We start from the raw sequence: 22,611 nt of genomic DNA, 5'->3' as shown, positions 1-22,611 counted from the left end.
GTTGTGTAAATTAGTTGGTTATTTGCTCTGTAAAGATAATTCCAAGAGTCATCTTCATTGTTTCAACTAAATACTCTAGTGTGGTCTCCGGCAAAGACTGTTGAAGCTGTTTTTCCTTAAAGGTGCAGGGTTCAAGTATTTTCATTTATGGAGATAGCTTGCCAGGCAAGGTAATATACGCCCACTGGCAGCTTTGATTTTGAATAAAAATATTTAGCAGTACAGTTACAATCACCAGTATGAAATATTCTTTAGGGCGATACTGAATAATATTTAGTATGAGTTGTTCTTGAAAACTCGTGAAAACTTTAAATGGCAAATATTCAATCTTCAGCGCGGGACTGAATAATAAAACCAAGTTTTGTCAAAATCCAGCAAGAATCATGCCTTTTAGTGTTAAAGAGCTAAATTTGAAACGTTTTCAATAACAAGGGCAATAACTCATACTAAATACTTTTCAATTCTTTTGATTTTGAATAGGGTTCATCCTTGGGTGAAAATTCACACCAAGTTTCATCAAATCCGTCAAGAATTGTGCCTTCTAGAGGGATTACGAATTAAAATTGAACGCGTTTCAAGAGCGAGGGCAATAATTCATACTAAATATTTTTCGATTTTTCTGATTTTCCATAGGGTTTATCCTTGGGTGATAACAAACACTCATGCCAAGTTTCGTCAAAATCCGTCAAAAATATTGTCCCTTCTATAGAGTGTTTACGAGGTAAAAATTGAATGCGTTTTCAAGAACAAGGGCAGTAACTCATACTAAATATTTTTCGATTCTTCTGATTTTAAATAGGGTTCATCCTTGGGTGATTACGAACAATCATGTCAGGTTTCGATAAAATCCATCAAGAAATGTACCTTCTAGAGTGTTTACGAGCTAAAAATTGAACATGTTTTCAAGAACAAGGGCAATAACTTATACCAAATATTTTTCGATTCTTCTGATTTTCAATAGGGTTCATGCTTGGGTGATTACGAATACTCATACAAAGTTTTGCCAAAATCCGCCAAGAATTGTGTCTTGTAGAGTGTTTACGAGCAATTGTGGACGGACGGACGGACGGACGGGCGGACGTACGGAATGCTAGCACGGACCGACGGACGGCATTTCATGTGGGCGTATAAAAATGAAATACTAATACTTATATGAATAGCAAGTAAAGGTGTTCTAATGACTTGGAAAAATACCTGTGTGCCTTGCATGACCTCAATTAATTGATAATTAGATATATTAGAAGATAATTACAAACAGAATTCCAATGAGTAACCGATCGAGAAAGGACAAAAAGTCATTTTCTGTTTATCCAGACTGTATATGCATGGACATTTATGATCGGTTAAAACTCTTAATCATATGCAATAAGAGCATAATGATATGATTAAGAATACGTGATAATTTATTCGATACACCAATAAATCAAATAGTTTGCTTAATTTGACACCAAAAAATAAGGAAACCCATCTTTAATAGGTAAATATCTTTTGCACATTCTGCTTGTTAGCAGATGTCGTATATGCTTTGGATTTTGGGCAGTGTTGATTTACTAACCCATACAGCAATCTGCTGCAGAGAGCTCACGGTAGACTGGTCGATTCGGACCACACATAACAGTCATTTTGCTAAGCCAGGGCCGTAACAACAAGGCAAGTAAGGCAGCAAATACCTCAAGCCAAATTTGCTGGTTTAAAAATTTAAATAAAAATATAAAATCCGCTAAATATATCGCTTATTTGATGGTTATTTGATAAGGTGGTTAAGTCCAGCGAAAGCGTTGCTATGAATAGAATTAGAAAGACCTATGACTGAAAACAAAAACATCAGATTTGCCTCAAAGAAAAAGGTCTTAGATCTGTAAGCATACTCTGTTATAACTCTAACAAAGTATGCTTACAGATCTAAGATTTTTTTTCTTACGATGTTACCAAATCCAAAGTGTAGATACATGCCATAAGATATCATATCTATTATTGAACATTATGGAAAAGGGTTAAAGGGTAATTTAAAGATACACTTTAACTTTATTTAAAAATAACAAAATAGGTATGAACGAGTATATATATATTAAAGATAGGAAAAAATCAACGGCATCCCAGCTGCTGTTTTTAAAACACACAAAATTTATTGTTTTGGGACTATAGATATATATATATATATTGAACAATACAATAACAAAATATATTCACTCTAAAAATAGTTCCATAACACAAGACAAGACATGATTAAATAATCTACATGAAAATGACTAACATCACGATGAAGCTTATTAAAGGGATTCCACTAAAAATAATTTGATGCAGCATTATATTGCGGTTAGTGACGTCATTAAACTCTTAGTTCTACAAGAATTGCAGGAACCACAGACCACAGATTGAAAATTGAAATGGTGCAAAATGATCAGTGTCCCCGATACATATATAAAAAAATTAGAAAACCTCTTTACAATCCCTTAAAGAATAGTGACAAGAATGATAAAACAAAATGTCTTCACAATTTAAAAATCATAATGTTGTTGAACACTGGAAAAGTTCCTACAATTTGTCACATACCCCCGTGGCGGCGCCAGTGGGGGGGCAGGGGGGGACTTGAAAAGTGGTCTGTAGGCTACCCCACAAATCTAAATTGGAGCGTCCCGGCTCCTCTTTGCAGAAGGGCATTATATAGGCATGGTGGGGCATTGCCCTTCAACGGCAAAATGTTTTTCAGGGCTGGAATGAAAATAATTTCTATACATCTTTTTTGGAATTTTGACAATTAATCGGGCAATTATGACTTAACTAAAGTTGTACCATCCCATTTCGGAAAAAATCCCAACAGAAACCTTGACAATTGATTTAAAATGGGAGAAAGCCTTAGAATTCTCTGAATTTTTTTGTGAATAATCAGGAAACATGTTATTACCTTATTGTCAAGTTTCACATCGATCGCTTAACGAGAAAGTGAGACAGTTCACAATGATTCAACGGAGGCCGCCATTTTCTATCACTATCCTTTACTCTATATGTTACGAGATTGCTGATTGGTTAAATTGAATGGCGACGTATTAAATAGTCAGCAAAAGGGGGTTATAAATCTCATGACCAGAATATGACACAGTGAAAGCAACGGTAGAAGTGATAAACGTCGTAGCCTAGGCCTACGCCGTCGCTATAGGAACATGAGGGATTTGTAAAATTTTGTAAAAAGTCGATTTCCTTGCCGATTCATGCTCTTTGGATTGTTAAATGAGTTTAAAAAAACGCTATGTGTACGTTAGTTTTGTAAGATTGGAAATGTAACTACGATAACTTTAACTCGCAAAATTCTCCATTATAACCCCATGGGCAATTACATACATCAGCTTCATCTAACAGTAAACATCGTCCATTATTTTGGCAAACCTTCTCACACTTATCCTGACAAAATGTACCAGTATATGGATAAACACACTGGCATCGAACACCTCGTTGGAATCGAATACAGGAACCACCATTTTGACAGACAAAATTCAGTGCGCACAGTGACGAAGGGAGACTAATGCTTGAATTAACACTGTTTCTCCCTCTTGCAATACTATCTATACCTAAAAGATATAAAAGAAAACCTATTAATACGTGTATTGATTTAAAATGGTGGGTATAGAAGATTATGACGACACGTATAATTATGTTGTGTTGAAACGTTATCTACCTTATTAAAGAAGTGTGTTATATTCCATAATATTGTCTAGTGCTCCTCGCTTCTATATGTCTTATAGCCTACAGAAGATATCATGAGCAGTCTACATTACAGTATTAACAAATAGTCAGTTCTCTGGCGTTAAAAGACGAATTAAGCATCATCTGAAATTGGAATTATCATGGTTGATGTTGATGATGTTCTGAACTAAACTAGACAATTTAATCAATCGAAATTTACAGAATTAATATGCTCTTTGGTGGATCACAGTCGCGTAAAATAAAACATCCCCCCGCAACACCGCTCGTCAATGAAATCTCGGCTTCGCCACTGGTGAATCATCAGCCAAATTAACATTATAGGGCCTAATTGGACAGTTACTGATCATTAATAACCAATTTTAAATTCATTAATTCTAAATAATTGGATTTAATTTCGACTTAATGAAAGCTATTACATTATTAGTAAAGGAATACATGTACGAAAACTTATCGCAAATATTGTTATTGTTACTCGTCAAGGTTGAGATTCAAAATTCTCTGTGGAAAAGCCATATAGGCGTAAGCCTCCCAGAGGGTTCTCCTCTAAAAAAATTGTGAAAGAAAGAATTGGTGCATTTTGGCACACAATTTTGTGCAATAACTTATGAAGAAACGATATTGTTAGAATCAATATAGAGATTTTTTCTATGGAGTCAAATATTCAATATTATTTTCATTCCCATATGATGTAATAAAATCGTTAAAATTACTTGGCTGAGCAAAAACTATTGTAGTTTATAATTGAATGGGAATTTTTTTCAATATACAGATATAAAAAAATGTGGAAATTAGTAGGCTGAAGGCTTGAATAAAAAAAATTAAGAAATATTGCAAACTTGACAAATACGTACCTAAAATACTATTCAGATTGACATTGTTGCAATCTACACCACTAAAACCTTTTTCACATTTACAAACTTGTTGACTCCCATCAAAAACACAAGATCCGTGTTTACAGGTCGGATTACAATCAGATCTATTACAATATTTTCCTGCAAATCCTTCATTACACTTGCACTTTACAATATACGAAGATTTACCATCTGTAGTACAATGTCCGTTTCTGCAAGAATTTTGACAGAAATCCATCAAAACGTTAGATAAATTTCCAAATTTTCGTGGAAATGCTGAAAATTGTGGAAAAACAACAAACAACATGATCACTAAACATTGAAATGTAGGTTGATAAACGTACATTTTTGTCATTTTGTGACAAATTGTCGAAAATTAATAAAATACTTCTAACTTTAAAACAAATGCATGTAGACTGTACTCTGTTTATATATACGCGTTCTGTGGTACTAAAATCTACAAGTCCATAAAGGCATATTATATAAATCAAATGGTACTCCCACTTTACAGAAGCTATCAAAAAAAATTCATAAATGACTCATAAATGCCACTGTCAACGGTTGTTCACGTTTCCGGGTTTAGTTTCTACCAGTACATATACTCATATTTAATGACGTTGAGGTCTAAATGTTAATCCATCAGGATATATTAAATGCGGTTAGACACCTGCGGTCGTGTAAATATATATATTTACAGACTATCAAACAACCGTTCTATTTTCAAGAAAAAGGAAAACCAAGTCATTTTGATAGTAAAATTTATTGACATACGGCGTAGTCAGTTATGGTCAGTGATCAGTACGATCATGTTTTTCGTATGATTAATTACAGTGTTGTTTTTCTGAAACAATGCGGACATGCTTTTTATCTTATTTATGGCTACATGGCTAAACGTTTATTGGCTATTCGTCATGATTTGGTCCATTCCTTAATTTTTTGTTCATATCAATCTATCCTTTGAAGAATACAAGATACAGAAATTAAGAAAAAAAAATGAATAAATGTTGGTGATCTATACGCGCATTATTCAAATGGCCCGATCAAAACAAATGATTTTTCGATGGACAAATTTGAGGTTATTTCCCCCACGTTTATCGAAAAGCATTTCAAACTTGTTAAGAAGATATTTTCAACGATGAGTTTTGTGCGTTATATATCCCTCGCTTCTACAAAATATCATTAACCGGTTGACGTATGGATTTACCTATACGTAGTTATTGGACAAAATTCACCTTGAAAAGTTTGTACGGAGGACCACTACCGATATTAAACATCCGCTATACTGGGTTGTGACTATATATAACGCACAAAACGCCTATTTTTTTAAATTAGTCTCCCGCCTATAAATCTCTCATATTCTCACAAAATTTAAAACTTCAGACTTCAAAGTACTAATCTAGACTAAAAAAACTAGTCATCTAGAGGCATGCAAAAAGCCTAAAAGGGGCAGAGAAAGAGTATTTTTAATAAAAAATAGCACGGACTAGTCATTTGCATAAAATATTTTAAGGAGTTGTAAAGAGGTTTTTTTTTAATAAATATAGCTTGTACCGAAGACACTGATAGCATCGTTTTGCACCATTCCAATTTTCAATCAAACGTCTGTGGTTCCTGCAATTCCACTAAAAACTAAATATTTGATGACGTCACTAATCGAGAAAGGACTCATGTGTTAAAGCATAATATTTTGCGATAAGTGACGTCATCAATTGGTGCAAATTGATGCTATCAGTCTCCCCGATACACCTATTTTTTTTTTTTTTTTTTTTTTAAAAAAAACTTTTTACAATCCCTTTATGTCATGTGTGTCCATGTTCTAATCAAATGTTTCTTAGTACGGTTATGGTCAAATTAACATCTCGGACGAGTTTAAGTGTGACTATTTGCGTTCAACCTTTTTTGATCCATATTGAACTGAACCAAAGTGCGTTACAAAGGACAAGCTTATATGATAGATGCTACTTTTTTGGTCACCTTTCAGGAAAACGTCGAACTGATGCGGATACCAAGCTCTCATCTTTTAAATTGGACCCGCCTATAAGTTATGCGGGAAATGACGTCTGTTTTCAGAAAAAAAGATTTAACTGTCCTTATTGTTCGCTTCTAGTATTGTGTCCTGGTAAACCGAAACATCTGTCGCTATTCCAGCCTCTAATAGATATTTGGATAGAAGTCAGCTGTACTAAAGCTGGAATAGATGTAGATGTTTCGGACTAGTGTAGTGGGTGAATTGTTAGGATAGGTTTGGTCAGTTGACAAAAAACAATAAATTGTCAAATATTTGTTTACACTATAGGCCTATATAGATAGACGTAATAAGACAATTTTTTTTAGCTCTCAAATTATAATTCAGCAAAATTTATCATATTAAAGTTTCATACCCTTTACACATAATGGCGATCTTCATATGATATAAATGTCAAATAAATGAAAGATACTAAAAATTGTTAGTGGTTGCAGATGACTTTTAGAGGTGGTACATAAGAGGCTTCAGGTGGATGATTACCAAAAACATACACAAGCACTGCCAATGCAGTAGAATGAAGTTCTACAGTCACCCAGTTAAGAATTTCGTTTATCTCAAATTTGTAAGTTAATCTGGGAGATCTGACTGCAGATGGTCGTTGATAATTTAACACTTGTACGACGGACGATATGATAATCAAGTTTGGAGATATCGGGAAGGAACAAAAATCGACTGAAAAATTGCAAAGAAACGGGAATTTCTGGTTAAGGCAGACTCTAACTTTTTTATTTATATCTTTAATATCCCCTGTATTTATAACAAGAGCCGCTGTCTTGGCAAATTTTCCTCATTGCACCCTGCATGGCGTTGCCTGCCTTCATTAGCTCACGCGGTGCAGGAAAGTAAGACGTAAAACTCCATTAATTTCATATATTTATTTCTAACAATATGTGTATAATGCTCTGTAGCTGCAAATAGAAGCGAAAAATGTTAGTTTATATTAGCTTTTAAACAAGGCTACAGAATTAAATACACTCGAAATTTGTTTGTCGATACCATGAGCTTGTTGTTGACTAGTTGATTTTAAATAAGACTAAGAAGACCTAGGTTATGGAGAATTTTTTTTGACCAATCATACTTTAGCATCAGAAACGAGCATTTTTTTTTTTTTTAGCCAAGCCCATCATTAATAGTGTCCAGAACTTCAAAATTTGAGCCTTCAAATCCATGTGTGTCTAGAGTTATCCGCGTTTGAAGGATAAAAAGACAAGTCAACTTTTTGGGACACTGCCATATACAAGAAAGGCATCTATAGATATGGGGGTATTTTTTTTGAAAGAATTATGCGATTTTCGTACATTTCTAGTACTTTTGAATAATATTTACACCTGTTCGTTGAAACACTGAATGTATGACAACTGTGGAATCCTAAACACAAATTTCAAAGTATTTATATATACAACATTTTTTGATATTCTGTCTGCCAATCTCTTGTTTTGATATTAAATTTATAATAAAAAGTATTTGTTTTGTTACGCAAAGGTATTAATTTTATCCAATGTAATATTATGTTACGAATCGTCTCAATAACCCGCGTTCAAGTATCCGGAAATACGTGCGTCCAACACTACATTTGAACTAGAGATAGCGTGCAGGAATATTTTTTTCCTCGTTCTATTGATAATACAATTAAAATGTCGGACAGAATTGATACCAAAGTGATTCAAGTGACGAACGTGGCTCCTCATGCTAGTCGGGATCAAATGAAAACGCTTTTTGGTTTCGTGGGGCGAGTGAGAGACATAAAATTGTATCCTCCGGAATCGTCAGAAGTTGAAGTTTCAGCACGAGTGTGCTACATCGAATTTGATGACAACACAGCAGTGGGAATTGCCTTACATTTATCAAATGTTGTGTTCATTGATAGAGCTATCATCGTTGTCCCTGTTATGGACGGCAAAATTCCAGATGAAAATACTGCTTTACAGCTGACCCCACAAGCAGTAGCAGGCATGTTACCTGGTGCCCCTACTTGGCCAAGTAATGTTGTATCTCGCAAAGTTGGCCAAGGCGCTAAACAGATGATTAATACCTATGATCCCAGATTAGTGGCTCTGGGCCTTCCACAATATCCGCCACTACCAGCGTCTGTTGATCCCAGTAAAATACAGGAAATTAGGAGAACAGTTTATGTTGGAAATTTAGAAACAGCAGTATTGCCAGAGCAGTTATTGAGTTTTTTTTCTCAAGTTGGTGAAGTTAAATACATTAGAATGGCAGGTGGAGAGCATGCTCTGGTTCGATATGCTTACGTTGAGTTTTCTGATCAAAGAGCTGTTGCAACAGCATTAACATATAACGGTGTTATGTTTCAAGGAAGACCAATTCAAGTTTCACATTCAATTGCTGCTATAGTTAAACCACAATCCAAGTCGGCGAAAGATTCACAAAGGGAAGTTGAAGAAGCAATGAAAAAAGTAAAAGAAGCCCATTCTCTAATAGCGGCAGCAGCAGATTCAAGAAGAAGTCGTTCTTCATCCAGAACCAGATCTAGACGAAGGTCAAGGTCCAGATCTCGTAGACGAAGTCATTCCAGATCTAGGAGAAGGTCTCATTCTAGGTCAAGAAGATCTCGGTCAAGAGATCGCAGACGCTCAAGAGATAGACCTGGATCTTCAAGATCAAGAAAGAGGTCTGGATCCCGATCGAGAAAGAGATCTAGCAGATCCAGATCCAGATCTAGAAGGAATAGATCAGGATCCCGGTCAAAGCACTACAGGTCAAGTAGGAGATCCAGGAGCAGAGACAAAAAACGATCACGTTCTAAATCTCGTTCAAAACGTTCTAAATCGAGAGACCGTAAAAGATCAAGAACACCTCCCAAGGCGTTTACTTCTAAATCACGCAAATCTAGATCAACCTCCAGAGGTAGAAAGAAGAGTGTATCACCAATCAAGGAAAAAAGAAGAAAATCCACCTCTGCATCACCTTCTCCCCCTAAATTAACTAAAGAGAGGTCAGTCTCTCCGCAAGCAGCCTCAAATGCAGATATACCTATTCCTCAATTAAAGAGGTCATCTTTGAGTCGTAGCCCTTCGCCAAATGCTGGAAAGAGTAGTCCTAAAAGAAGATCAAAGTCTCCAAAGAAGTCTAAGAAAAGTAGAAGATCGAGTCGTTCAAGATCTAGAAGTGGATCACGGCACAGAAGTAAGAAAGAAAAGAAAAAGGATAGAGACAGGAGTAGAAGTAGGGATAGAAGTAAAAAGAAGAGGTCTGAGAAAGACCGAGACCGGGAAGAGAAATCATCTAAAGATTCTAAAGTAGTTCGAGATTATGATGAAGAAGAGAAAGGATACAGTAGCAGTGGTGAAGGTGTAAGAGGCCTGTCTGATATTCCTCCTCCTCCTGTACAACCCATTAGTCAATATCCTATTGATGAGGATAATAAGCAGGAAGTAGATATGGAAATGAGTGATGGTGATTAAACAATGAGTGGATTGCCCTTATTGATATCTTTATTGTTACTTGAGACTAATGTAATTGTGCTTTTAGGTGGTTTTCAGTTTTGTATGATCTAAGTTCATGGACCTCTTCAATTTACTGTTATTAGCTGATAAAAATATGTACAAATTTTTTTTTACTTGAAATTAAAAGAAGTCTGATTTGAATACAGATTCTTTCTGTAAAATAAAATGTGGTAAAATATTTGACTGTTTGTGTTATGTCTGTTTTCCTTGTAATAATACAGGATATAGGTATTTAAAAATAGGTTCCCTTATTTTCATTTATGAAAATGTTTATATGAATAGAAAGTTGAGGTGTTCTAATGACTTACAAAAACTAGTTTGTCTCAGCTAAATTAGAAGAGTATTACCAACAGAATTTTTATTAGTGATCGATCAAGAAAGGTCAAAAAGTTTTTTTTATTGTTTATCCAGACGGTAATACATGGATATTTTATGATTGGTTAAAACTCTTAATCATATGCATGCGATAAGAACATAATTATATGATTAAGAATACATGTACATGGTAATTCATTAGATACACCAATTAATCAAATAGTTTGCTTAATTTGACACTAAAAAATAAGGAAACCCATATTTAAAAGAACAATACAAAACTTGTTATGCATATATTTATGTATATAATATATATATAAAATGGTGAGTTTATGATTTTTTCAATATAACGGATAGAGCCAGGTTCTCCGGGGATTCAAAAAATTGCCGTCGCCCCACATTTCTGGAGCTCAATAGAAACTACAGTTTTCATCTGATTTCAATGAAATTTGATCTTATAACGCTCAGGGTAGACGAGGTACGGTGAAGGATGTTCACTACAGTTAAATATAGAAGAAGTGGATACACAGGTACGGGTGCAGTATTTTCTACTGTATCGATTATCCTGCACCGTAAATCGCAGCTAAAATTTGCTTCACTCGAAGATAATGAAACCTAAGTGTGATTATTGGAAGTGATAAAATCTTGAACATTTGGGGGTTATTGCCCTTCACCCTAAAGTGCCAAACACCTTGACTTGATTAAAAGGGGTCAAAATCTACCTGCGAATACAGTAAAAGAGTTTTCAATTGATTGTGATAAGAATTTGTATTGTTTAGTCTGAAAAATCTGACTCTTCCTGTCTAGAAATTAGTTTTCGTTTTGTTAATATTTCGACTTGACCCGGTGTGACCCTTCAACTTTTGGTTGCGGACGCAGTCATATTTGGCCGACGAGAGATTAGATTCATTAAAAATAGGTGTGACATAAATGGTTTAGGGGGTGTTATGGCCGAACTGCAAAAAATGGTTTGAAACCCCACTTCGGAGATGTGGAAAATCTACAAAACGGGGCCTAGTTTTTTTCTATCCCTTCACCAGCCGACAACTTCAGAACAAGCAAGTCTGCTTCAAATTCATATGTGTCTCGATTAGAAAATTTTCCAAGGGGAGAATGTATGATGTCTGCCGTGTATGATAAGTGTGTCGTTCATACATCATGACTTAATAATACATTAGCCGATCTGTTTCAGCTGCAAGACAATCACTTTTTATAAAATATATCGGATCAAGGGTCTCTTGCTTGACGGTCTGCCAAATGTTATGATTTAAATAAAAGCTGACAGTAGTAGTACAGTATAATAATCTTTCTTAACATGCAAAATACATGTAAACTGGTCCCCCATTCCATGTAAAGCTTCGCCATAAGCTAACCCAACAGGGTACCAGTTTAGCTATATATGTTACAAGGTAAACATGTTATTATTAATTAAATAAAACTGATGGTAACTCGCAGTTCAGTTCTGCCAGTAGCTCACAGAACACCTTCAAATCTGGTGTCGTATATTTGTGAACACGTTACACGTTAGATTCGAATGGACAATAAAAGAGTTCTTCATCTCCGGAAGACAAATTTGGTCTAGAAAATATGCGCATGCGTATTATACTGGATTTTAATTTAGCATGCTGTGAAGGAAAAAAAATATTGACATTTCTTGTCAAAATAGTGTTCTAATGTCTTCCAATAGTGTAAGTCTAACGAACGATGAGTTCATTCTCTTTTAACCTGTCCAAAAAATTATAGGAGCTTATTGTTCTAACAATATCTTGACCGATTCCAAGTTGTTTACAAGGTCCTTTCCCCCTGGCTATCTGCATCATTGACATTATCCGTATCATCAATAAACAACAAAGCTCAACAGGCCTAATGATAATAAGAATGTTCTTTTGAATAAAAAGCTTTCTTGTTTGTACTTCCAAATGTAGTTACAGTAAGCTTACTAACGGCTATATCATGAGTTAGAATAATAGAATAAGCTTATAGCCTACTTATATACTAGTGTTAGTGTTATATAGATTTAGGCCTAGTTATATTTTTAATATTTTTTCACAAATATTAAATTTCAAATGAAATTTTTCAGTTAATTCCATTTTTCTTAAAGAGGCAGTTTGTATTTTAAATTAGTTTTGGTAACCTAGGTGCTCGAATTGAAGAAAACTATCAACCAAAATATAGAGAATTCAGAAATATGTGACTTTTTGTCGTGCCGTTTATATGAAAGTTTAAAGGTGCACCTTCACTATCCATTCGACCATTCATACCTTAGTTTCAGAAACGGGAATTTTTTTAGCTTACATATTGAGTAATAGTGTTTCCAGCTCATCGTCGAAATTCGAGCCTTCAAATCCATGTGTATCCATTATTATTCACCTTTGAAAGTTAAAAATTCAACTAAGAATTTCTTTTCCTATAGACTATTCCCAAAAATAGATGACTCGTCTTAACACACATGGATTTGAAGGCTTAAATTTTCGACAGTGAGCTGTGAACACTATTACTGATTAGCATAGCTAAAAATTTCCTGTTTCTAAGACTAAAGTGTGATTGGTCAAAAAAATGGTGCACCTGTCCATGGCTGTGGTTCACAGATTGTGGGGCTTCAAATGTACTTCAAACTGGAAAGTTCACTACCTTTTTCTGTCTTTTCCATAGACTTTTCTATTTAAGCTTATGGCGGAGTATCAAGAAAAGTTGAGTCATCATTTTATCTTTGAAACGCAGATAATTCTCGACACAAAGATTTGAAGGTTCTAATTTCAACAGTAAGCTGTGAACACTATTACTGATTAGCCAAGCTAAATATTCCTTTTTCTGAGACCAAAGTATGGTTAGTCAATCGGATGGATAACCTGTCCCTTTGATTTAAACATATTTGCTTTGATAATCTTCAAAATAAAAACATTTCTTTTCATTACTTGAGAAAATGATCTGCATTTGAAATGATACAAAAAATACCTCTGTAAAATCATGATTTATGATAATATAAATTTTAATTGCATAGTATTTTCTTTCATCAATCAAATTAACACTCTCGATATTAGTTTGAAAACCTTATATTTCATTTTAAATAAAAATGATTGACAAAGTGCAGTTCTGTAAATGCCCTGTTTGGACAGTAATTATTAATGCGCAGAATACTGACACTAGAGAGACTTGTATCCTTGAAGGAGAAAATATTTGATAAAACTGAATAATTTGAAATATCTTAACTGTTCACAGCAACATATACCTGATAATGCATTATATAATGTTTTCTATTCGCAGGCCTTGAAGGGATTGCAAAGAGATTTTCTAAAAAAAATGTATGTGTATAAGGACAATGATTGAAATGCATAATTCCAATTTTCAATCAGATGTCTGTGGTTCTTAACATTATATTAAAATCATGCGCTTTATGGTGTCACTATTGGAAAGATCCCTAAATATCAAAAGTTTAGAAAACCTCTTTACAATTCCTTAAAGTGATACGTCTTAGAATGAACATAAAATTTAAGTTCTCGAAATGGTCAATAGATGTATATATTCATCAGTTAGTTTACCTGGTGTCATAAAGTTACAACAGAATCTCTGGAAAATTGGAAAATTCATAAAACTTAGTAATTATTGAAAAATACTTAATCTTGATATTAAGGGTTTTTCAATAGTTAATTGCATATTTATTTAGTTTTTTGATTTATCGGATTATAGGAGGATCCTGTTATGTTTTTTATTACACCAGGTATATCTACTGGCTCTTATTCTTAAATTTTATGTTAATTCTAAGACATAGTATCACTTTAAAGATCTAAATATTTGCTATTATCCTGAGCTTTTTTTTCTTGAATTAGTTATGATGATATCCATCATTATTGTTTCACCTTATGTAATATGAACATTTTTGATAAGGTTATCTCCCTTGAACAATACTTCAATTAGTTAAATTGCCATCAATACACTAGTGTTGAAACAGTTAGTGAATTTTACTATCAAAAAAGAGGCTTGATAATTTTGACCACAATTCTTGCAACTCGTTAGTGTTTTGATACGTACCCTATCTTGCTTTATCAATCTCAATTATTCAATCAATAAAGATGATTATTTACTAAAGAAAACAGCTTAAAGACTCATTCAGTGACAAATTTTTGTCAAAATTGCTCTCTTTTTACTACTTACAAAATTGACGGTTAACCGATTATCTCAAACTCAAATCAGACTCGGTTATCCGTGATATACTAACCGAAATTGATTAACCGTTTCAACACTACAATACACCACAATCTACATTTAAGATTACTCCCTCTAACATAAATGACAAAAACAAGAATGATTTGTAATTGATTTTCTACCTAGTGTCAAGCTTTGACCTGACTAAATATCAGAAAATCTTAACTCAACAACACTGTCAAATCATCCAATTGACCCTGATCCAACTAAGACTACCTTCAGCTAGTCTTTGAGATCAGCATCTGCTGGAAGTGGACATCGACATATCATCTACCTCCATTCTTGCTATCATAATTTCTATTTTTCTTCATTTATTAATGGCAAAAAAACAGTTTGGTCTATCTGTATTGGATTACAGTAATGTCTTGCTTTTTTATGATTTAACTTAAGTTTTGGTGGTTTTGTCTGTGAGAGCCCAGTTGGAACTGTACACAAATGGATGCTTACAATTGGTGAATTGACCTCCCTCCGAGAAAAAAACATTGATGATCTGGCATCCTTCAAAGTATAAAAATAGTAAATAGTCCTCACATTAAAGGGGCCAATTTATTTTTTTTAATGGTCGAAATTTTTTTCCCTCAAATTTATGAAAAATCATTAATCTAAATATATAGAAATCTGTCCCTTAACACATCCAACCCAAAAAGAATTAAAAGACTTTTATGCACTATCCAATAATATCAAGCCACTATAATACCAAACACCATTGAAACTAGAACTGAAAAATATGTGGTGGGTCAACCTAGTGTGCAGAGCCGCTTTGCTGGGTAACCAAGATATGACGACAATTTTGGCTTCTAAACATATTAGTAGGGGCAATTCTGGACAGATTTTGACGAGATTTGGAGAAATAATTTATTTTCATCCATGGATGACCTTTTTTGAAAATAAAGAAATATTTTATATGAGTAATTGACCTTGTTCTTGAAAAGCTTTTTAATATTCAGCTCATAAACACTAAAAGCAACGATTTTTGTCGGATTTTGTCAAAACTTTGTTAAATTGTTCAGTATAACTTCAAAAAGTGCAAAAGAAGTGTATGACTGAAGGTTGAATATTTCATACTGCTGATTGTTACTGTTACCTATTTTTTGAATTTTGACAAATTAAACTCTTATCCATATAATGTCATTTCAGTCACAGAACATTCAAGTAACTATAGAATTTGGACATCATGCTACATTTAGGAAGAAACCATCAGCAGAAGGATACACTCATGACTGGACAGTATTTGTAAGAGGACCAGAAGGAAGTAAAATACAGCATTATGTGGAAAAAGTGGTATTTCAATTGCATGAATCATTTTCTAAACCAAAAAGAGGTAATTTTCATTTCTACAGGGTTCTTTGTGCAGCTTTATTTCTGTATCTTCATGGACTTACATTGTAGGAACTCGCACCTGTTTGTACACACTTGCTTCTTGAGCATGGTAAAAATTTGACTTAAACTTAAAGAGATTGTAAATCAAGTTAGTCCAGTAATATTACTACTACTGGACTAACTTTATTTTCCAAATCTTCCTCTCACTTAATTCCTCCCATTTAATCATAAATAATGATATTTAGAGATTTTTTTTTAAGACAACAGCGAAGCAAAATGTGAATAAGTCAGCAATTTTTAGTAAGACATGCTGCCATCTTTTAAGGGGAGATAACATATATTATTATGTTGTTGTTGTCTGGTTTTAGACTGGTTACAAAATCTCTTGTGATTTCCAGTTAACCTTTTTCTGAAATTGCAGTAATAGGAATGTCCCTAAAAAACCCTTTACAATCCTTTAAATGAACTTGAAACGATGGTTTGCCATATTTGGCCTTGAATATATATATACTAAGTACTAAGTAGTCTCAGAATTGTATGAAGATTGCATACTTCCTTCAAATAAGCCTTACTATTTATTTGTTTCGTTCACAAGCTTATCCCAATCCTGATGATTTGGGTATACGAAAGTTGTATGTCTTGTTGATAAGGTCTTGGATAAGGACTCTGGAAAATTTCAAACTAAGGACTTTCATAATATAGTCAATAATAAAATAGTTGCTAATATGTTTAAAATATAATAGACTGGCTTTAATAAAGGTTTATTTGACTTATTTTCAAGTTGTTTCATCTACTTTCTTTTCTGGTTCCTTTTTATGCACCCACATTATATGGACGTATATTGTCATCACCGATGTCCATCCGTCCGTCGACAAATGGCTTGTGAACGCGATAGAGACTACAGTTTTCATCTGATTCGAAGAAATTTGGTGTGATCATTTATATTGATGAGATCTTGGACAAGTTTGATATTCACGATTTTTCGATGAATGGCTTTTGAGTTATTGCCCTTGACTTAGCCAAAGCGCATCAAAATTGGCTTGTGAACGCGATACAGACTACAGTTTTCATCTGATTCGAATGAAATTTGGTGTGATCATTTATATTGATTAGATTTTGGACAGGTTCGATTTTTCGATAAACAGTTTTTGAGTTATTGCCCTTGACTTAGCCAAAACGCGTCAAAATTGGCTTTTGAACGAGATAGAGACTACAGTTTTCATCTGATATAAATGAAATTTGGTGTGCTCATTTATATTCATGAGATCTTGGACAAGTTCCAATTTGACGATCTTTCAAAGAAAGATTTCTGAGTTATTGCCCTTGTCTTATGAAAAACTCGTCAAAATTTGGTTGTGAATACAATAGAGACTACAGTTTTTATCCAATTTCAATGAAATTTGGTGTGAATATTTACAATGATGAGATCTTGGACAAGTTCGAATTTTGCCATCTTTTGATGAACGGTTTTTGAGTTATTGCCCTTGACACAATAGAGACTACAGTTTTCATCCAATTTCAATGAAATTTGGTGTGAATATTTATAATGAGATCTTGGACAAGTTCGAGTTTAGCTATTATTCGATGAATGGTTTTTGAGTAATTGCCCTTGATTTATGAAAAATGCTTCAAAATTTGTTTGTGAACACAATAGAGACTACAGTTTTCATCCGATTTAAATGAAATTTGGTATGATCATTAATAATGATGAGATCTTAGTCAAGATTAAATTTGACAATTTTTCGATCAACAGAATTTGAGTTATTGCCCATGACTTAGTAAAAAGGCATCAAAATTTCTTAGCGATAGAGGTGACAGTTTATGTCAGAATTTTATTAAATAATGTGTGTTTGTTTAAATCAACAATATCTTGCACAAATTAGATTTTTGGTATGATTTGACACAGATAGGTGACTGCCCTTGATATACTGAAAATGTATCAGGAAAGTGGGCGTATCTTGCTAGGCAACCACCCGTTAGTGATTCTCATAAGCCTTTCTTTCTATTCTATAACATACTAGCATCAAAAATAGGACTGGAAGTTTCGGACTTTTTTCTATGATTTTTTACCAGTTGAAAGAAAGGTAGTGAGTGATATGAATATTTGAAAGGTGTTAATTCTGACTGATTTGTTGTGAGTGTTAATAACATATGAATGTATTGAATAACACTGTTCATTAGATTGAACACTGTTGATTACTTTACAAAGGCATTTAAACTTTATTTATAACACTTAACAGTTCACTGCCATGGTAACACTTTCTTATGCTTTGAAATCTTATCATAAGCTTGGTTTTTAGCCTTGTCTGCTGTTTATTTCTCACTTGTTAAAAAGGATTTATAGTGGACAGAAGCTTTATAAGGATTAAATATATTTCCTAGGGATAAGCTTAGGGATTAAGTTTGTTCCTTATTTTTTGGATTGATTGTGTATTTTCTTTTAATACTATTATAGGTAGGTATATATTACATTCTTTGTATTAGATGCTGTGACCATTTCCTCCATTGAAGTTCATGAACAACAGTTCAGAAATTGAAATGAATGATACCATTATACCAAAATGTCAGGATATTGTAAGATTACTATTAGGATGGGGTATCAAATACCAAATTGAGATCAATTATCAACTCCATGCTATCAATTAATTATTGAAATAATTTAAATGAGAAAGTCTAAATAAGAAATAAAAAAACAGGCTAAAATTTTGTATTTAATGGGTTATTTTTGTGTCATAGTAAGTATGTTATTGCTGTGATGTTATATTATAGCTTATTGTGGATAAGTTATTTGCTGAAGGAAATTTAAGTGGAAGAGATTGTTCACAGACTTTGATATTTAATCGATTATGAAATTTGATAAGCGAAATTATGAATTTCAAGTTACTAATTGCTCAACCAGTGATTGTTGTTCCATAAAGCTGTGACTATATATCGTACTCGCAATTACTTAATGCCATTTAAAGACGTTATTATTGTTCTTATCCCTTTACATGTGAACATCCTGGACACCTTGTCTGTCAACAATAGTGACTAAAGTGTTGATTGGATTTTGACGTTACAATGAAAGTTTTCGATGAGATCTTGTATTAGTGTGATATTCAAGAACTCAATCATTTTTGTTTTTTTAAAGATATTGCTTTTGACTTGTTCAAAATTGATTTGTATATGCAATAGAGACTACAATTTGGTATATGACAAGTTAAAGTGGACATCTGATTCTTACTGTCAATTTTTGAAATATTTGCAAAATTCCAGAAGTTGAATTTTCAAGTTTACAAGCAAATAGTCTCTGACGCACAAACTATTCCTTTCTACAATAAGGATATATTCTGGGATTTTTCAGTGAATTTCTGTCTTTCAAGGGAGATAATAACAATTAAAGATGAGTTTCCTTATTGTTTAGTGTCAAATTAAGCAAACTATTTGATTAATTGGTGTTTTTAATGAATTATCATGTATTCTTAATCATATCATGTTCTTATTGCATATATTAAGAGTTTTAACCAATCATAAATAATGTACATGTATGTAGTGTCTGGATAAACAAAAAAAGACTTCTACTGATAATTCTCTTCTAAGTTAGCTAATTATGAATTAATTATGGATATGTGAGACAAACTTGTATTTTTCCAAGTCATTAGAACACCTTTGCTTTCTATTTATATAAGTATTAGCATTTTCATTTTCGTAAATGAAAATAAGGGAACCCATCTTTAAGAATATTCAATCTACAAGTCTCAAACAACTTGTTTAGAACCTAAACGAAAGAAAACCTCCAAGTTTTGTCAGTTTATTTGATATATTTTACTGTGGATATTTTATGTATCTATTTTCGGAGCAAAGAATAAAAATATTTTAGTGTTTCCCCTGTCACCAAACCTGGGTGGATTCACAACCAATCAGATTGAATAGCCACTGTAGACTTGATCAATTACAAAGATTTTAAGCAACTAGTCCAGGTCTTGTCAAAACCGGAAGAGATATCGAAAAATTTTGTTATCAAATTGCCTGTCTACTTTTAAGTTTTCAGATCAATCAAAATAAACAGTTAGGGACAAAAGTAAAAAAAATGTACATTTTCCAAATGCTGTTGTGTAATAGTTCAAAGAAACAGACAAAAGGAATGATCAAATAGGTTGAGATAAACAGCTACAAAATAAAATACAACTGAAAAAAACACCATTGTTTTCACAGCTCATTTTGGGTTTGTTAAAATGATACCAATTTAATACACCTGAAACCAGTTTTAACAGAAAATAGCCACAAATCATGACCAGAATTAGAAAAAAATAATGTTCATTTATAAAACAAAGCAAGTTCGAATAATTCATAAGTTTGTTATATACAAACAATACAGACTGGCTATTTTTCGGTCAATTTACAGTGTGTTTAGTAAAAATGGATTTATACTTCTGACGTTGTCAACTGCTGTAATACGCTAGCATGAGCTCGTGGTTGGTGGTTGCCAGCATTCATCAGCACATAGGTAAATACTATCCACTTCAGCGAGTACTCGTATAATGGCGCAAGTCGCGTAATATTTTCCAGAGTTCAACTATGTTGAACTTTTGCGACGTGAATTTGCATACAAATTACAACCAATCACAAGAAGCTGATAGATAACACAGACAATCGAATCTTGAAAATAGGTTGACGCATGCGAGCGTCTGTGCACTTGGGACAATGATACTTACATGCGGTAAGGTCTGTTGTCAGCTGACGCTGTCAGTCAGAGTAATGTTTGCTAGCGTATTACGGCGGTTGACGGTGTCAGAGGTATAAATCCACCTTTACACTGATACACTGTTACTGAAATATATTATAGTGCTTACAGAATATTACATGTAAGTTAAATGATGGCTCGGTGCTATCATGTCACACCTGCTAGCTACTTCACCATAATTTCATTATAATTTTTATATAACTAATTACATTTCAATCATTAAATCAAAATTTAACATATTTATCTGACAGAAAATATTCTATGTTACAGTCAAATCACATTCATTTGAATATATTAACCTTCATTTCAAGTCAAGATAATACCTTCAACCCGATTTATTCTCCCTGTCACTGATGCAGGCCGAAGGGGCTGACATGCAAAGGGTCTAGTCTTTTGGATGAGACAATAAGCACGTTAAAGATCCCTTGACAGTTAGAAAAAAGTAAGCCAATGTCAATGTCCTGACATAATCAATTTGCACCTTTCTAATTTTCAATCTAGACTTCTGTGGTTCCTGCAATTCCACTAAATCTATGTGTTTGATTACATCACTAATTGAGAAGAATATGGAATACACAAGCATATTTTGCAAAAAGTGAGTTAAAATTTAAGTGGAATTGCAGGAATCACAGATATCTCACTGATGAGCATCACTGACCCCAATACACGTACACATTTTTAGAAAACCTCTTTACAATCCCTTTAAAGAAAAAAGTTCGACAATAATATCCATGGTAGTGGATTATGAAACACATGTCAAATTGAAAATTATTTTGATTAAAGCTGACACAGCAAATTAAAAAAGGCCAGCTGTATTCTTGTTGCATGAAAATATACGAGTATTTATTATAATGTTCGATAGATAATTTTCAGCTATTTCAGCTTAAGAAATGATACTACCACAGATAGTATTACAGAGACATCACTAGTTAACATATCTAATTATCTTAACCTTTAACTTGCACCTTGTTTTATCATAAATCTTTACTTTGTGACCTAGGCCAGTGCTTTCATGAGACTATGTATTAGCATTAATCGTCCAATGATCATATAAATAAATGAAAATAAGGGAACCCATCTTTGAAGGCATGTGAAGAACTGTCAATAAATAGCAATTTGAGGATCAAAGGTCTGATACTGAATTATTTTGATTTGCTATGAAAGGTGAATAAAAGTATAATATTGATAGAATAAGTTATATTATAAATCAAGTTTTATTTTCCCCGTTGCTTTGTGCCAGTTTATTTTCATTTGCAGAGAATTTCCATGGCTACTTGTATTATTTAGCTAGATTTCAAGGGATTCTGGTTTTTTTCCCATAAATGTCACGTCATATTCTCAAACATGATGCTACAATGGTTGCTCGGTCACCAGGTAAAAAAAAAACTTGGAAAAAAGGTTTAATTATAATATTACTCATAACAAACTTAGTTCTACATTTCTATCTTTTTGTTATTTCAGTGGTTAAAGATCCACCATATCAAGTCTCAGAATCGGGTTATGCTGGTTTCAACTTACCAATTGTCATCTACTTCAGAAGCAAGGAAAAACCCAAGAAACTGTCTTTTGATTATGACCTTTTCTTACATGCTGATCAATGCACAAATCATGTTCACTATGAACAACTAACATTCACCAATCCAAACGAAGAGTTTCGACAAAAACTGCTAAAGGCTTGTGGAGTAAGTACCTTTGTTAATGTATGCACAGCGTGAAACTCTGAGTAACAACTTGTTAAAGGTTCTGTTTTATATAAAGGTAAGCTTATACAATAAAAAAATATTTTCACTGTTTAAATAGTGTTCAATACATCAATTATAGATTAATATAGAAATATTAGAACATAACCTAATAAACATGTTGTTACTCAGAGTTTCACACGATGTGATCTGCAGACAACTGACCTATTTCTATTTCTTACTGAAGTTTGATGAGTATAGGTTCTCATCTGCACTTCAAGCAGGTATAAGGTATATATAGGGAAGATACCCAGAAGTCCTACAT

At 33.3% G+C, this 22,611-nt stretch overlaps 3 protein-coding genes across 3 annotated transcripts; 2 read left to right on the top strand and 1 right to left on the bottom strand.

The window, feature by feature from the left end:
- Positions 1-2,965: 2,965 nt before the first annotated feature.
- On the bottom strand, positions 2,966-4,979 carry LOTGIDRAFT_233119 (hypothetical protein). The gene is made up of 2 exons (XM_009058662.1): positions 4,554-4,979; positions 2,966-3,566 (listed from the first exon to the last, which is right to left on the bottom strand). The coding sequence occupies exons 1-2, from the start codon at positions 4,906-4,908 to the stop codon at positions 3,283-3,285; spliced, it is 639 nt and encodes a 212-aa protein (XP_009056910.1). The 5' UTR covers positions 4,909-4,979; the 3' UTR covers positions 2,966-3,282.
- Positions 4,980-8,213: 3,234 nt separating this feature from the next.
- LOTGIDRAFT_121003 (hypothetical protein) lies at positions 8,214-9,035 on the top strand (the record flags this gene model as incomplete). Its single annotated transcript, XM_009058661.1, has 1 exon — positions 8,214-9,035. A coding segment is annotated over one exon (822 nt), but the record flags the coding sequence as incomplete, so codon positions are not given.
- A 6,654-nt stretch (positions 9,036-15,689) lies between these two features.
- Positions 15,690-22,322, top strand: LOTGIDRAFT_121028 (hypothetical protein; the record flags this gene model as incomplete). The annotated part of the gene is made up of 2 exons (XM_009058660.1): positions 15,690-15,885; positions 22,069-22,322. 2 exons carry the CDS (start codon positions 15,690-15,692, stop codon positions 22,320-22,322), a joined length of 450 nt encoding a protein of 149 aa, XP_009056908.1.
- Positions 22,323-22,611: the final 289 nt, after the last annotated feature.

This window comes from Lottia gigantea, assembly GCF_000327385.1.
Source record: "Lottia gigantea unplaced genomic scaffold LOTGIsca_35, whole genome shotgun sequence".
NCBI classification, from domain to species: Eukaryota; Metazoa; Mollusca; class Gastropoda; family Lottiidae; genus Lottia; species Lottia gigantea.
This window is presented reverse-complemented; position numbering and strand designations above follow the sequence as displayed.